This window comes from Lepidochelys kempii, chromosome 5, assembly GCF_965140285.1.
Source record: "Lepidochelys kempii isolate rLepKem1 chromosome 5, rLepKem1.hap1, whole genome shotgun sequence".
Lineage (NCBI taxonomy): Eukaryota > Metazoa > Chordata > Testudines > Cheloniidae > Lepidochelys > Lepidochelys kempii.
The window spans coordinates 120,771,255-120,789,201 of NC_136384.1; the positions used below are offsets into that span (position 1 = coordinate 120,771,255).

General features: G+C 44.5%; 1 protein-coding gene across 7 annotated transcripts in view; it reads right to left on the minus strand.

Moving 5' to 3' along the window:
- The window catches only part of ECPAS (Ecm29 proteasome adaptor and scaffold), an 89,854-nt gene that overhangs the window by 57,986 nt on the left and 13,921 nt on the right, over positions 1-17,947 (minus strand). For all 7 annotated transcript variants that reach the window (XM_073345601.2, XM_073345606.2, XM_073345603.2 and 4 more), the window contains 9 exons: positions 12,245-12,361; positions 8,462-8,580; positions 7,014-7,163; positions 3,598-3,769; positions 2,865-3,004; positions 1,728-1,809; positions 1,344-1,463; positions 1,076-1,161; positions 716-794 (listed from right to left, as the gene is read on the minus strand). In XM_073345601.2, coding sequence (XP_073201702.1) covers positions 716-794; positions 1,076-1,161; positions 1,344-1,463; positions 1,728-1,809; positions 2,865-3,004; positions 3,598-3,769; positions 7,014-7,163; positions 8,462-8,580; positions 12,245-12,361 — 1,065 coding nt within the window. The remainder of the gene's footprint in view (positions 1-715; positions 795-1,075; positions 1,162-1,343; positions 1,464-1,727; positions 1,810-2,864; positions 3,005-3,597; positions 3,770-7,013; positions 7,164-8,461; positions 8,581-12,244; positions 12,362-17,947) is intronic.

Below are 17,947 nucleotides of genomic sequence, written 5' to 3' on the forward strand. Positions count from 1 at the left end.
GTCATACAGGAAATTTATGGAAGAGTGGGGAATGTAGACCAGGCCTCTTGGGTCACAGTTCAGTACCACGAGATCACCTTTCCTCTCTCTGACCTATCTGCTGAAAATATTTCCTTATACTTTCTTTTAAAATAAACATCATGCAAGAGTAATGAGGTATAAGAATCAGACCAATCATTTTTTTCTTTTTTTATAAATCTAAACAAATCAACCCTTGCAGTGTTGCTGTAGCCATGATGGTCCCAGGATATTAGAGAGACATGGTGGGTGAGGTAAGAGCCATCCCTTGGGTAGGAGCCAATCAGGGTGACTGCCCCGGGGCCCTCGCTTCAAGGGTCCCAGCACTTCGATAAAATCGGGACTGTCACGATATTTAGCCTGTGTCCAGACTGATTTAAGATCGGGATGCCATTTGTCCCGATATTCAGGTGAGGAGGCGGGCAGGAAAGTGAGGTGGGAGGGCGAGCGAGGTGAGGAGGCAAACAGCAGGCAGAAGGGTGGGGGATGAGGAGGTGAGCAGTAACCAAGTGGATGGGCAGACTGCGAGGAGACTAGCAGGGAGGCTGATTTGTCCCGGGACCCGAACCACCCTAGGGACAGCACTGGGTGAGGCAATACCTTCAGCAAAAGTTGGTCCAATAAAAGGTATTTCCCCACCACCTTGTCTCTCTAAATAAATAAATGTGATTCTACAACAAAGAACCTTTCAACTCACCTCTTTGTATTCATTAATCAGTTTCGTAAGTCCATTTAAAAGCATTGGGCCTAGTGGCTTTATTTTACTTTCTGGACAACTGGAATTTAAAAGAAAACATGTTAAAATATATTCTTTGCACCTCCTACTACCAAAAACCAATTGCTTTCTATAACTGCCATCATCATCATCATCTCTGTTCTGCCAATATTACAGCTTAGCATACAAAAAGTTATACAATATTTTAAAAAACCCCCATGTGCAATAGAATTAAATATTCTTTGCCTTCAGCACAACAGCATATTTACCATACAAAGTTGTCTCCGTAAATTGCTTGAAATAGTTTTGCATCTATTACCATAAACCATGTAAGTGGCTTACCTTATACAAATATGATGTACAAACTGCAGGGACAGAGTTCTCAGTTTCGTGTTCGTATTTGCACCAAAGAGCCCATCATACACCACCTGGTGGGAAGCACGAGACGATTGGATACAGTGACTGGTTTAATTTTCAAATATTATTTGCACTCCCTTCCTTCGCTAGCTATCACATGCAGTAGTTAAGTTTCAGCATTTTCCTAGGCACTGGAGGAATGATACAAATAGTAGACGTGTTATGAATAGCTGCTGTGGAGTGAAGACGTTACCTGAATATTAGCTGGGAATGTTTCTGCAGCTTGTCTGGAACGCAGAAGATGAGGAACGATCTTTAATTTAACCCGGGTGCTGACTGGATCTCGTTTCAGTTCTGGCTTCAGAACAACTCCCTGTCAGGAACAAGGTGAAAGATATTTCTTTGGATGTAGCTACTACTACTTGACTGCTAACTACTGTTAATAATTCACGAAAGTGTGTATTTTTTTTCAAAAAAGAAAAAAAATATTTACTCAACAGCAACTGTCTGGCAAAAAACACAGATCAAAGGAAATGACAAACTAAAAATGGATGCTTTGTCCAGCAAACAAACCAAGGCAAATAAAATAAGATTCTCATGAATAAAGCAGGAACACAGCACTAGACGCAAGTCTTACCTCTTTAGTTTTCAGTGGTATATCCCCAAGGTACACTTTGTACATTTTGTTGACGATAATAGGATTATTCCAGTCAATTAAGCTAAAGAATTGTAAAAGCAACATGTTAAAATTATGCCTTAATTATTTACAAATATATTTTACAGCACTGTGTAATGTTGTGGGGAAAAAAAATCTAAATCTAATTAGCTTCAAGTGCAGCCTAATTTCACCCTCACCCCACATATAATCTGCAGTCATGAGATAAAGAATTACAAAAAGAAAAGGAGTACTTGTGGCACCTTAGAGACTAACCAATTTATTTGAGCATGAGCTTTCGTGAGCTACAGCTCACTTCATCAGATGCATACCGTGGAAACTGCAGAAGACATTATATACACACAGAGACCATGAAACAATACCTCCTCCCACCCCACTGTCCTGCTGGTAATAGCTTATCTAAAGTGATCATCAAGTTGGGCCACTTCCAGCACAAATCCAGGTTTTCTCACCCTCCAGCCCCCCCCACACAAACTGTGAACGGAGTAGCCTCTGCTTAGCAAGTGACTCAGCAAATAGCAATAGCAACTATATCGGCTAGCCTGAGGTAAAAATCGCAGATTTTCCTCCAGGAGGAGCATTATTTCCACCCAGCACTGGCTGGGGAGGAGACAGTCATCCTGCAAGAAACCTTGCTGCTGCTGTTGTGGAAGAGGACAGCACAGGGCAATGTTGAAGTGATTAACCAGCAGGATAAATATGCATGGTCAGAGAGCGGTGTGGCTTTCCCATTTGATAAACTACGCTGGGTCCCACTAAAAAAGTATTCATAGAATCATAGAATATCAGGGTTGGAAGGGACCTCAGGAGGTCATCTAGTCCAACCCCCTGCTCAAAGCAGGACCAATCCCCAATTTTTGCCCCAGATCCCTAAATGGCCCCCTCAAGCATTGAACTCACAACCCTGGATTTAGCAGGCCAATGCTTAAACCCCTGAGCTATGCCTCCCCCCACATGAATGAGCTAAGAGGACAGCAGCACAACCACTCAGAGGAGTTGCTGTCCCCTCTCAGCGTGTAACCTTTCTGGATCACTACATCAATTGCAACTATTATTATTAGACATGCCAGTGCCCAGTTCTTAAACAGAAGCCATTACCTTTGTTTGCTTTTCAGTTCCAGGTCTGCTGCAGTTGCTACACTGTGTCGCGTGTCGCTGGAGGCTATTACCAGGTGTATGACAGCTTCAAGCTCTGGTACCTGCTCAGCTTCAATGAACTTTACTATTCCCAGTTTACACTGCTCAGCAACGTAGAAGAGAAAGTAAAAATTACTGACCAGACGACGTGCTACATTAATGTCAAGGTTTAGCAGACTGAAATCTGGGCCTTTTGTAATCCTAAAGAGGGAAACTCTCACTCTTTCCATCTCCTCAACTGAGAAGCTAAGCTTTCTAGGTGGCAAAAAGTTCATTTGCAGTGGAGGTTTAATATAACTGAGAGAAGAGTTCAGAAACTCTATTACATCAAAGAGAAAGACACAGGCAAGGACAGAGCTCAGCTGTGCATTTACTAGCAAGTTCTGAAAATATGTTTTAAAGTTAGATGGAAAAATTGTTGACAGATCAACAGTGGCAGCCTTAGACCTCTGTCTCACTCTAATAATTTGTAGGTGCTTTAATGCATGAAGTGCAGGTTTCAAAATAACATGCACGTAGACTACAGAGTCCTACTCAGGCACCGTGTGCTTTACATACAAGCTGGGCAAGCCATTTTTTGGAGTGAATTCTTCATTTACTTCCACACTGTGCATTCCTTGCATGTTGTACCCACCAAGTCATTTTACTGAAGTTCCCATTTCATACCCTGCATAGCCCAAGTGATTTGCATTACCTGTTCCAGCTGTTCAGGTGTCCATGGGCTATCTCCAATTACCCGTTTGGCTGCGTAAAAGCTCATCCCTGGAGGAGGTTGAGGGATCCCCGAACTTCCAGCACTACTGGATGCAGAAGAGCCCTGTGCCGATGGCACATTTTGGCGACTCTGGGATTCATTCAGTACATATCTGGAAGGAAAAAAGGAACACGTGAGTGGACTTATTAAACTACCCTATGAACTGAAGTCAATTCCTCATTACAGGCACTGAAGAGATCAAAATAAATATCACTCCTCCCTCCCCCTCAAATATTATTTTTTGACCACATTGTGACGGGTTCGGTCACAGAGACCCCCTTGGGACTGTCACCTGAAGTGCTGAAACTACCTCTGAGCCTATCTTCCCTGCCAGCTTGGGACTTCAGAGTAATACTTCATATTTCTAGCTTCAAATACGAGAATGATACATTCATACGAATAGGATGAGCACACTCAGTAGATTATAAGCTTTGTAACGATACCTTACACGAGACCTTTTGCATGAAGCATATTCCAGGTACATCATATTCACACTTAAACATATTTCCATAAAACATATGGAGTGCAACGTCACATATATACATAAGACAGACTATTTAAACACACTGCAGAGCCTTGCCAAGTTGCATTACTGACAGGGAGACCCATTGCAAGTTAGCCTGTAAGCGAACACAACAGTGCATCACAAAATGTAGTTTGTTTATTGAGTGAGTAGCTCAGATGATACTTCTCAGTATACCAGTCGGTCTGCTACCGTAAAGGCTACAAAAGGAACAAAGGCCCAGTAACTCCAGGTTTCCCAATAACGCTCTGCTATTAAATGTTTGTTGAGAGAGGAGAGGGATGGCAGGGCTTTTTGGTGAGCGTTAGCAGGTTAGTGGGTCGGTAAATTAAGAATTAATGAGGTTCTGCTGTGTTAGAAATCAACACACATTAAACACTGTATTCGATAAACTCTTATACAAGTACTAACTGGAGCCTGTATGAGGGGTGCTGGACTGGATGACCTCCTGAGGTCTCTTCCAACCCTGATCTTCTAGGATTCTGTGATTCCCTCAAAGAGGAGGCTGGGATGCATGAAAATACAGAGAAGGCAGCAAAGCAGGCCCCTTTCTGCTCAGGGGGCAATCCCGGGATGTGAAGGGAGGGGAGAGCTGTGGTAAAAAAAACAAATACCCCTTGGAAACAGCCCATCTCTGCAGTGTTGATAGTGGAGACAGGCAACAGAATTCAAATTCTCAGGCACTCGGCATTTGGGGGCTCAGGCGCCGGTCTTCATAGGGCACATCGACATTGGAACTGGAGGTTTCATTTCCAGCGTGGGTAGGGTGTACTGACGCTAGCTCGGGTAAACATTCCTGCACTAGCTCGGATGGAGCTTGGTATGCTAACAATAGCAGCGTAGCTGGCCACCGAGTAGACGCACACCCAGGACCTAGGTCCTCACTCGGGCGGCCAGCCCATCCCCGCACCTGCGCTGCCATGGCTGCACTGCTGTTTGTATCATGCTAGCTCCGTCAGTTAGCACACGTACGTCTACCTGCCCTGGAAGATACACCTCCAGCTCCAGTGTTCACGTATCCTCAGAAAGCGACCAGCCATGCTTCTCTGCGAGCACCCACACGCACGCCTAGGGTCCAGAGCAACAGCCACTCTCCCGTGCGCTGCCGAGCCAGCTAAACCCATCAGAACATGAGAACTGTGGCACAGAGACCTATCTGAGCAATTTGCTCTTGCTCTGAACAATGTGTGTTCAGCATACAGACCACAGAGGCAGAAAACAATCTCAGGAATGCAAGCGAATGCTCATCCCAACTCTGGAGAATAATCTTTCACACACAGAGTTTAAACAACTGTGTGATTTGGGCTTTTAAACCCTCCTTTAAAATCTTTCTTGGAGGCTCCAGCTTACAGTAAGATTTAGCACTAAAATTTAAGGAGACAAAACAATCAAGCAACTATGCAGTAGGCTACTGGGAACAGAGATCAGACCTGGTAATTCACTCCAAGGTTCAGTTCCAGCAGAAGTTCAGATCAGAACATAATAAAGAAAATAGCTTGTAACAAAATATCACCTACAGAACAGGAATACAGGTCCTTCTACTGCCTGATCAACAGCCATAGCCTTATACCAGGATACTCCTTCCCCCTCCAGGCTGTACCACTAAATACAGCAGAACGTAATAAGGGTCTATTTAGAGAGCACTCATTCCTGATAGATTTACCAACATCATGGCTTCAGTACACGTGGCCCAAATCCAACCCGTGAAGCATAATCACAGAGCAAGTTCCACCGAGCAATTTTATGTAACTTTGATTTACCCTTCTTGACAACAGGTTATGCATAGTTTCCACACAGACACCAAGGTTTTCAAAGATGGCCAGTGATTCTGGATGCTCATACTGAGATACCCTCTTAGCACTTTCCAAAAATCAGGCCTCTTAAAGATGTCTCAAGTCAGGCACCCAAAATCACTGGTCACTTTTGAAAATCTTGGCCTGAGCTCTTTGGCGCTTTTGAAAATCCTACCCAAAGTGCACCAAGAGCACTAGTCTCACTGTACTACAAAAGGGCGTGTCCTCCTAACTCACGCAGGTGCATTAGAATATCCCAGCTTTCACCTGCAGCCAAGTGACAGTCAAGGGGGACAGTGGAGGAGGAGTCCTGCTTTTAAAATAATTTCCAATGTCCTTCCAAGTGAATGCTTCCAGAACAATATAAAGGAGTGGCAAACACAGAGTCAGATGGGAAGTGGCTTTTGAAAAGTATTGATTAAATATGCAAAAGGGCAAGATCAGTAAAACCCAACGGCACTATAAATAATGAGTGTACACAAACTTGCTCTGGGAGCTGATGCACACACCGACACCAGCTGTTAATCAAGATTACGACATCTGTAATGAGCAGAAAGTCGCAACATAAATCTCGTGTCACTACAGGGCCGATCCTGTGAGATATGAGCCCTCATTGCCCATTTCGATCTAGAGCAGTTGAGAGTGCTCAGAACCTTGGGTGATTGGGCCCAAACAGACCAAGCACAGAAATGGGGAGGTGCAGGGGGAGATGATAAAGCAATTTGATGTTTATTTTATTGTGAATGCATGAGTATTTAAAACCACAGTTTTAAATCCTGCTCCCAACGGAAGTTAATGAGAGATTTGTAAGACACAGATTCAATAAAGCACTTAAGCCTTTTGCTGAATAGGGATGGGATTACTCACAAGCTTAAAATAAGGTTTCTGTTTAAGTACCTAGGGCCTCATCAACTTTATTGGGAAAACGAGATAAAGGAGCACACTTTAAAGAAGTCTCTTTTGTGCACACTTCTGATCATCCATCATACACAAGATACTCCAAGTGTTACAGGATTTTGCTGCAGCTCGCCCTCACTTACCCATAAGGCATGAGGAGCACATCCAACATAAAGTCCAAGAGCAGCTGTACAGTCTTTGGTTTTTCAGCAAGATTAAATGGAGAAGCTGCTTTTGATGGTTCCACAGGATATTTCATGTGAAAAAGGGCTGGTATTAGAAGATGCATTAGGCTGAAAAACAATTACATTTAGTGCAACTATTTACAAAAACACCTTTTGATTCTTCGCATTCCACACACAAACTGTATAGCAGAGATTTAGGCAAGGTTTTTTTGTTTGTTTTTTTTTAAGTGAAAATCCACCGAATCTTATTCTGGCAGCTTTCATTTGATACCCAACATGCCTAACAATGGGAGGCAGGAAGCAAATTGGGGGGTTGTGTTTAAACAAAACAAAATACAATACAAACTCACAACCAAGGATAAGAATTAATTATCTATGTCCACATTTTTAAGAACATTACTACGTTATACTTATGTGAATTCATTTACACACACACACACACACACACACACAGAAAATCTAGCTTCAGAAACTGCAACCAAAGAGAGACTCACAGAGAACACCTCTTGTTCAAAACTTGGGCTCTGATCCTGCACAGGGCTGAGCATCCTCATAGTCCCATTGAAATTAACTGGAGTAGAGGGAGATTAGCACCTCATGGGATCAGACCCAGAGTTATGAAGCATACATACACCATGTCCATTTTCTGTACATGTACAGCCAGATTTCCAAAAGGCCTCAGCACCCAACAGTTCCCACTTACACACCTATGTTGAAATCCTGGCCCCACTGTAGTTAACCAAAATTTTGCCATGGACTTCAACAAGACGAAGATTTTACCCTGATTCTCGTTGATAATTAAACCACTTTGTGCCACTCTGGTAGCATAAAGGCACCTTCAAGTAAGTGGAAATGTAATTTACACTAATTTTAGGGCCCCTTTACACTGCCAGAAACGCTTGGCACACAGCAGCTCCTATACCTGGCCTGTAATTGTCAGTATCTTAACTATTATGATACATTTCCAAATGTGACATGAGTTTGGATGCCTCAATTTTTGGGTGCCCAACGTGACACACTTAAAAGGGCCCAGTTCTCAGAGGGCCTGTGCTCTGCACTCTGTGAAGGTCAGGTTTCTTTAAGGTGTCTCAAGTCGGGCACCCCAAATCACCAGCTGCTTTTGAAAGTTTAGACATAGCTGTACTATAGTACCATCTAGAGACCCCGCGCCCCCATGAAATTGAGGCCCTGGTGTGCTGGGTATTATGTAGATTCAACATATGAGATAATCCCTGCTCTGATGCGTCCTCCATGCTAACTAATGGTCAGGAAGCGAAGCTGGATTTCTGCATATATAATCCAACGTGCAAGTCTTGCTAGGTAATCAAATGATCACCAAGAAAAAGTGCATTTCATTTTATTCTTACAATATAAGCTTCTTTCATTCCAACTGTACATAGTCATACCTGTCTTGCTGTGGTTGCGGTTTCCCTTCCATTGCAGTGAGGAGAGTAGGTGCCAACTCACACTGTTTTTCCACAGGCAAACGAGGGTAACCCATCTTAACATAAATTATAGTAAAATTCTGCAAGGGTAAAAAAAAATATATGTAGCATCAATACAAAAGAAAAATCAATTTTGTTAAACTAGCCCCATATGGTATGTTTCTGACGTTGTATATGACAACTGAGGGTCTGAAAGACTAAGCAATTATTTCCAGGGCTAACGATGATTAACTGACAGTTTTCTACTGGCAGGTTCAGCACCTATTCCGCTCTTTTTCACTGCGGACTTCAATGGGAGTAAGGCACTGTGATGGAGTGTACTCCCCACACTGGCCCTAAGAGAGTAAATTAGGCACAATTAACTCATAGGTGGCACTCGGAGGAGCCGCCAGGGAGCAGGGATTGATTAATCAGACATGAAGCTCAGCTGGACAAGAACAGGAGGGTCCTGCATAAAGTCAGATAGCTGGCAACAGAAGGGGGCTGCAGGGAAGAAGGCTGCAGTTATTCCCTGGGAGGAGAGAGGTATGTTCAGGACTATAGAGGGTAGTCCATGGTCACTCCCTGGGAGGAGGGAGTTGGGAGGCTGGCAAACCGGGAGACAGGAAGGTAGGAGAAGGCTCAGGGGAAGAGCAGCAAGGAATAGGAGACCAGACTTGGTTGCTTAAAAGAGGGCCCCTGGGCTGGAACCCAAAGTAGAGGACGGGCCCGGGTTCCCCTACCAGCCACTGGGGACACGGCACATACCAGGCAGAGGACAGTGGACCACCTGGAACTATTTGTTCCAGGACAGACTTTACTCCACCCTCAAGAAGGGGAACCATGTAGTGACCCAGCCAGAGGGCCAAGTCACAAAGATGACGCTGCAGTTCCTGGGTCCACAGGCTGAGAGGATGACGAGAGAGACAGCACCAGAGGATGGCGTAATGCCTCACCCGAGCTAATCTCCAGCGCAACCAAGGAGGGGCGCCACCTGCGGTGAGTGCACCCCAGGACAGGCACTTAGGAGGATGCCTCTCTCTCTCTCACTTTCTCAGGTCCCTATTTCTGAAAGGAAATAAAACTGAACTATCGGGTAACTATGGAGTTCTGCAACATAAGCAAGAGGTCCTTTGAAAACATTTCTAAACGCTCCTTGTTAAAAGCTGCAAATAAAATTAAAAATACAGAGCTGTGGGATAGGACAGCACAAGAGGCTGATAACGGGAGAGGAACCCCTTGCACTGCTAAAGTGCTGGTTCAAATCCAGCTCAGGTTTGTAGTGATGTAGAATGGTTACCTGCTGGCTGTTCAATAACTTAATGGTTAAAACTTTTATGTTCGGGGGCAGGAGTCAATCCAATTCCCAGTGCACAAGTGCTCAAAGAGCCAGGCATGGCATGGCCTGGCCCCCAGCCCCATCCAACCCCCCGCTTCTCACCCCCTGACGGCCCCCCCGCGACTCCTGCCCCATCCAACCCCCCTGCTCTCAGTCCCCTGACCGCCCCCGGACCCCCCGCCACCCCATCCAACCCCCCCCTCCTTTCTGATTGGATGGGGCAGGGGTCCCGGGGGGGGGCAATCACCCCTTCTCCCTGACTGTCCCTGGACCCCTCGCCCCTAACTGCCCCCCGCTGCCCCATCCAACCCCTCCTCTCCTTCCTGACTGCCCCCCCCGGGACCCCTGCCCCCATTCAACCCCCCTGTTCCCCGCCCTCTGACCGCCTCAACCCCTATCCACGCCCCTGACCACCCCCTGAACTCCCCTGCCCTCTATCCAACCACCCCAGCTCCCTGCCCCTGTACCGCGCTGCCCAGCGCGCCGGTGGCTGGGGGGCAGCTGCACCAGGACAGCAGCTGCGCTGCGCAACGCAGCTCCAAGCACCGGGTCAGGCCGGGCTCTGCAGCCCCGCCACCCAGAGCATTGTGCTGGTGGCACGGCGAAGTGAGGCTGCAGGGGAGGGCGAACAGCGGGAGAGGGGCCGGGGCGAGCCTCCCGAGCCAGGAGCTCAGGGGCCGGGCAGGACAGTCCGCGGGCCGGATGTGGCCCGTAGTTTGCCCACTTCTGCTCTAGCGTGTAGAGGTAGTCATTCAAAGTCAAAGCTTAGTTGTAATGGCTGGGTAATGTGGGATCAGTACATTTGATCTGTGGATAAATAAGGACTCTATCTGCGTGAACATGAATTTTGAGCCCTGGCTGAAGATTTGTTGAGCCAAGTATGATTTTTATGACAAAGGGTAGCTAAAAACTAAGTCCGGGTGTCTCATAAAAATTTGAAGGCTTTGTTATATGTTACTCCAACTGGATTAAGTTAAGCACGGACCTACTAAATTACTATCATCTTCTGAAATGGTTACAGTTCTCAAACTTGCACATCCACATGACCGTGACTAGTTTAATCTGATTAATAATTTTTTTAAAAGATCAAACCATTGTGTGAAGTTAGTAAAAGACCATTCTGAGGTGACCTCTGTGGTATTTATTGCAAATTTTCAGTAACTAAATATAAGCAGTGATTCGCAATAGAAAGGAAGTAGCACTGTGAAGCAGACCAACACAAAGCAGAGGTGAGCTGTGCTATGTTTCTTTGTAGGCAAGGTATTTATTAAAACATTGTGAAACTGACTACACTACAAGAAACAGCATATATCACTTCAGTATAGGATGGTCAGCAGACTTTTGCCATAGACAACAACGATGGCACACAAAGCTGCTTTTCAAGTTTACCTTCACACAAGATGTTTTTCTCAGTGTTCTACAAAATATGAACATCTTGTAAATCCTTGGCCTCATCCAAGGGAAAGCTCATGTACAATTTCTCCCATTGTTAGCTCTTACTTTTGGACAATCAGCTGGTTCCAGGGCTCCAGCGGAAGTGAATTCTACTTAATGAGTTTAACTGTCACTCTAAACATTTCCATCTCTGCTCCCACAGTGTTATTTTTCATTAAGAACATGCATGAGTTAGCACCAGAGCAATGAGAGGGAAGACAGGTCTTTTCCAATGTTCTGAAGTCTTTTCCATGAAACCGGTATCGGTATTTGTAATACACACACTACAGTTCAGCTAAGAATTGCCTTCACTAGTTTCACAAAGCGGTTAGTAGTTTTTAAGTCTTTAAAAAAAAAAAAAAATCAAATGAATTAATCTGATAAAGTTTCCCTTCTGAAAAATGGGGATATTATTCCCTTTCTCCTGCTTTGTCTCATCTATTAAGGCCCTGATCCTGAAAACACTTGCAAACACGTTTATATATTTGCAGGATCAGGGCTCTAAACCGTAACCTCTTCAGGGCAGGGACTCACTCAGTAGGTGCTGGTTCTGCACCTGGCACAATGGGGCCTCTATGTGCGACTAATACAAACAACAAATCTGTCAATTCAAGTATTCATGACAGTTGGAGAATAATTGAAGTGGTCTCACAAAAAGTTGTCAGTAATTTAGCGATGAAGTGAGCTGTAGCTCACGAAAGCTTATACTCAGATAAATGGGTTAGTCTCTAAGGTGCCACAAGTCCTCCTTTTCTTTTTGCGAATACAGACTAACACGGCTGCTACTCTGAAACCTGCCATAAAACGACTACTTTCACCCGTGCTGGTGGCATATAGTTGTTTATTTTTAAGTCACTTTAAAGCATCTCTCTCATCACAATAATATGTTTCTGAAGGGAATGGACAGATAAGCACCACAAGGAGCCTCTAAAGAATAGAAAGAGCTCACCTTTATACAAATCAGGTAATGTTCTTGGAAGAACAGTACTTACGGTGACAAAGGAAACTGCAGCAGGATCTTGGTATTGGACTAGTAAAGTCTCTACTGGAAGTTGAATTTTTGGACGACTTTTGATGCGTTTATTCAAGTGAACTAGGAGCTCCATGACCTGGGGGGGAGAAAAAAACATTAACTTCAGCTTTGGGTTCAATATGTTCCCAACATACAATATGGTCCATTAAACACAGAACAGGCCAAAGAGTTCTGCAGGACATAGTTCCCAACTCTTTGACAAGATGGCTGCCATCATTTCTCATATTATCCATTAGCTTGCATGAAATGCGTTGGTGGTCTCCAGACACTTTCTAGCGGACTGTCATCCACATCACAAAACCATCCACCACAAGCGGTGCTCTTGTTAGCAGTATTGGAAGAGATGTCAAGGAAGGAATGATTATGGAGAGTTAACTTGTCTCTCTATATAGTTGGCTGCTGCATCTCAAGATGGAGGAATGCTGGCAGACTGATGTGGGGAAGGTTACAATGCGCTATCAGTGCTGTACCCTGTGGACAGAGGATGATTCTAGTACTGAAAATCTAGCACTTGTGCGAGTTGCCAAATCAGTCTGAGAAAAGAAAAAGGGTCCACATTAAAAGAGACAGTAATTAAATTGAGCTAGAACATTTGTATTCAGGGATGTCCCTAGGAGGGTGTGGGGCCTGGGGTGGAAGTGACTGATTCCTCTCTTCTGGGATCGACTGCACCAGCAAATTGTGTGGGGCCTGGGGCGGAAGTGACGGATGTGTCTCTTCCAGGACCAACTGCGCCAGCCAATCGCACCAGCCCACAGGGCCCCCCAAAGCGCGGGGCTCGGAGCGGTCACCCCAATTCGCCCTACCCAAGAGACGGCTCTGTTTGTATATCACCTCCTCCCCTGCCAAGTGCCTGATCTGGTCCAGCATGGTCAAACACTCCAGACTGCACACAGTCAACTCCATTCCTGAAGCACCTGGGCACAATCTACCCAATATACACTATGAGTCTTCCTGGTGTCTAGCTGAGACTGGGCTTTGGATGAGAGTTAGGTAGCTGAAGCTCAGCATGGAGAACACAGAGCCAGTGACAGCCGGCTAGGGGAAAACGACTGGAGGAAATAGCAGAGATGACCTGTGCTATCTCAGCCGGGAGAGCCTACACATCTTTTGTTACCCAAGTTAGCAACTTGGATAACTTGTTAAAATCTCTGCTACATCTGGAGCCGCAGATAGCAGCAGTGGCCACGAGTGCTTTTTCTCCCATCTAGCCTGGCATGAAAGTTGCAACCCTTTTCTTTTTGATGTGGAGCTCACCTTGGTTACCCGCACCTTCATTACTACCAGAGGGGATTACTGCAATGTGCTGTATTTGGGGCTACTCCTGAAGACGTAACAGATGTTTCAGCTGGTGCAGAAAGCAGTTGTCTGCCTGTATGCTTTCTGTGAGAAATACTAATATACCTATGCTCTAGAGACTGCACTGGCTAGCTGAGTACCCCCAAAGATCCACAGAAATCAGCTGGAGCTGAGGACAATTAGCACTTCAGTTTATTGCAATTCCAGCTGCTGATTTTGATCTAACTTAGCCTCTCATTGTATGGGCTTGTAGGGATAAAAATCTAGGCCACAATTCAGGAAGCACTTAGGCATGTGCTTAAAGTTAAGCTTGTGCTTAACTCCCATTGACTTCAAATGTGTTTAAGTGCTTCGCTGAACAGGGAGGCCAATGTTCTTTGCTGAATCAGAGCCAATGTTAGCATGCCATTCGGTATATTTTGAAAAGTTGTCAGTATCTGAAAACGTGCCATATTTCTCAGTCTCTTGTGGTAGTTTAGGAGTGAGACTAAAGTGAGGCAGCAGAATGAAAAGCAAAGCTTTGAAGTAAATAATGCATCAAAAGCAGAGCTTGTGTTGAACAGGTTTCTCTGCACAAATGCATAGTGCATATTAGATCTCTGCTGAGGTTTACGAGAGGTCAGTTAATTTTTAATCACCATTGACTGGCTGCTAAACACTTAATTTAGAATAATTTTCCTGTACGTATGTTTAAGATTAGAACCGTAAACGTAATTAAAAACCAACAACAGAATAATCTGTAAATCGGGATTTAAAATTTTCAAAACAAAAATACTGGAAGAGTCAATTCCTCCCCCACCACCTTTTGTCAACAACAACATTCAGGATTCTGTATTTCCCTGCTGAGAGCTGACCTTACAAACACTTGGGAGCACAGGAAAATGATAGATTATGTTCATGATAGCTTTTGAATGGAAAATATCAAACTTTGGTCTAGACAGGAAAGTAAAGCGAGTAAGATTTTTTGGTTTACAATCTAATGTTAAGCCCACACCGAAATAAAAATATTCACTTGTCATTTTAAAAGGTTTCTTCCTTAAATTACATAAGATTTTTAAAAATTGCAGTTTTTGGCCTTTTCCTACCAAGATTCAGATGAATCTGGTTAACAAATTCCAACTTGAAAGAAGAAAACACATCACATACCCAGACCAGCTAGCCGGATGCTTTCTCTCACAACACTAAGTGTACCAGAGCTGTGTGTATTTGACACTATACACCCTGTTGTGTCAAATGTTTGTCCTTCAGCATGTTGACAACAATACACATCTAGTGCCAGATTTTCAAGTGTTCAGCACCCACAACTGGGACCAGGTTTTGGTACTTAAATGGGAGCTGAGCTCTTTTGAAAATCTGGCCTCAACTGTAGGTGTCGAGCTTTTTAGAAAACTTGGGCCATAGTGGCGAAATAGTTTCCCCACTTGTAGAAGATTTATAACATTGGGGTAGGGATGGGGGAGGTCGGCAGATTAAAAAATAACTTTGAAATTCCACAATAGCAACTGAGAGATGGGCTATTCCCAGATTTCTAGTGCACCCTGTAACAGATATGGCAGTTTCCTGCAGTATCTTTGGGAGATCTTGAATTAAATTTAAGTATCTTTGGAGTCCATTGTATTAAATGCAAAGATTATGTATTATTGGGGGCCTTGATGATCAACAGACTATAACGCACAATGTGGTAGATAAGTATCAACTCTTGGGACAATACATGTGAAGTGGATTTCCCAGAAAATATCTAGGAGGGAGATGAATGCAAATTCCCCATCCCCAATTATGCAAAAAAACAGCCTTTTGCCCTGAAGGGGGTGACTGTCCCCCAAGAACAAAGGCCCAAACTATATAAAGGAGTGACTTTATACAGATATTTGGGGGAGCCTATTCTGAGCTACCAGCTGTTAGGAACTTGTAACCACAGAAGAATCCCTCACCTTAAGTGATCACTCTCGTTACAGTGTCTATGGTAACACCCATTGTTTCATGTTCTCTATGTATATAAATCTCACCACTGTATTTTCCACTGAACGCATCCGATGAAGTGAGCTGTAGCTCACAAAAGCTTATGCTCAAATAAATTTGTTAGTCTCTAAGGTGCCACAAGTACTCCTTTTCTTTTTGTGAATACAGACTAACACGGCTGCTACTCTGAAACCTGTCATTATGCAAGGCACTGAATTTAGCCGCATGGAGTAGAAATCTATCAATTTCATGAAAAAACTCGTACAGATACAGACAGACATCATCTTCCTTTCCAAATGCAAACAGATGGACATCGTACCAAAATGACTGAAGGTAAAAAATCCATTACAATCTACATACCACACAGACTATGCTGACAGCTTGTGCGACACGCTCTCAAAGAAACTGTGGAACCATCTGATCAACATCCTCTACATCAAACAGGGAAAGATTAAGAATGAGCTCTCAAAACTGGATACTCTCATAAAAAAACAAACCTTCCACACAAACTTCCTCATGGCTGGACTTTACAAAAACACACACTTTGCTTCTCTACAAAAGAAAAAGGACACTAAACTATCTAAACTACTACATGCCACAAGGGGCCACAACAGTGGTTCCCTTAACCCACCCAGAAATATTGTTAATCTATCCAACTATACTCTTAGCCCAGCAGAAGAATCCGTCCTATCTCGGGGCCTCTCCTTCTGCCCCTCCACCCCCACGAACATGACACAGTTCTGTGGGGACATAGAATCCTATTTTTGACGTCTCCGACTCAAGGAATATTTCCAACATACCTCTGAACATACTAACCCACAGAAAGCTTCCTACCAAGACTACAAAAAGAAGGATTCTGGATGGACTCCTCCTGAAGGTTGAAACAACAGCCTGGGCTTCTACATAGAGCGCTTCCGCCGATGCGCACGGGCTGAAATTGTGGAAAAGCAGCATCACTTGCCCCATAACCTCAGCCATGCAGAACACAATGCCATGCACAGCCTCAGAAACAACTCTGACATCATAATCAAAAAGGCTGACAAAGGAGATGCTGTCATCCTGAATAGGTTGGAATATGAACAAGAGGCTGCTAGGCAGCTCTCCAACAACACTTTCTACAAGCCATTACCCTCTGATCCCACTGAGGGTTACCAAAAGAAACTACAGCATTTGCTCAAGAAACTCCCTGAAAAAGCACAAGAACAAATCTGCACAGACACACCCCTGGAACGCCGACCTGGGATATTCTATCTACTACCCAAGATCCATAAACCTGGAAATCCTGGGCGCCCCATCATCTCAGGCATTGGCACCCTGACAGCAGGATTGTCTGGCTATGTACACTCCCTCCTCAGGCCCTACGCTACCAGCACTCCCAGCTATCTTCAAGACACCACTGACTTCCTGAGGAAACTATAATCCATCCGTGATCTTCCTGAAAACACCATCCTGGCCACTGTGGATGTAGAAGCCCTCTACACCAACATTCCACACAAAGATGGACTACAAGCCATCAGGAACAGTATCCCCAAGAATATCATGGTAAACCTGGTGGCTGAACTTTGTGACTTTGTCCTCACCCATAACTATTTCACATTTGGGGATAATGTATACCTTCAAATCAGCGGCACTGCTATGGGTACTCGCATGGCCCCACAATATGCCAATATTTTTATGGCTGACTTAGAACAATGCTTCCTCAGCTCTCCTCCCCTAATGCCCTACTCTACTTGTGCTTCATTGATGACATCTTCATTATCTGGACCCATGGAAAAGAAGCCCTTGAGGAATTCCACCATGATTTCAACAATTTCCATCCCACCATCAACCTCAGCCTGGACCAGTCCACACAAGAGATCCACTTCCTGGACACTACCGTGCTAATAAGTGATGGTCCACATAAACACCACCCTATACCGGAAACCTATTGACCACTATTCCTACCTACATGCCTCCAGCTTTCATCTAGACCACACCACACGATCCATTGTCTACAGCCAAGCTCTACGATACAACCGCATTTGTTCCAACCCCTCAGACAGAGAAAAACACCTACAAGATCTCTATCAAGCATTCTTACAACTACAATACCCACCTGCTGAAGTGAAGAAACAGACTGACAGAGCCAGAAGAGTTCCCAGAAGTCACCTACTACAGGACAGGCCCAACAAAGAAAATAACAGAACGCCACTAGCCGTCACCTTCAGCCCCCAATTAAAACCTCTCCAAGGACCTACAACCTATCCTGAAGGACAACCCATCACTCTCACAGATCTTGGGAGACAGGCCAGTCCTTGCTTACAGACAACCCTCCAACCTGAAGCAAATGCTTACCAGCAACCACACAACACACACACAAACCCATGAACCTATCCTTGCAACAAAGCCCATTGCCAACTGTGTC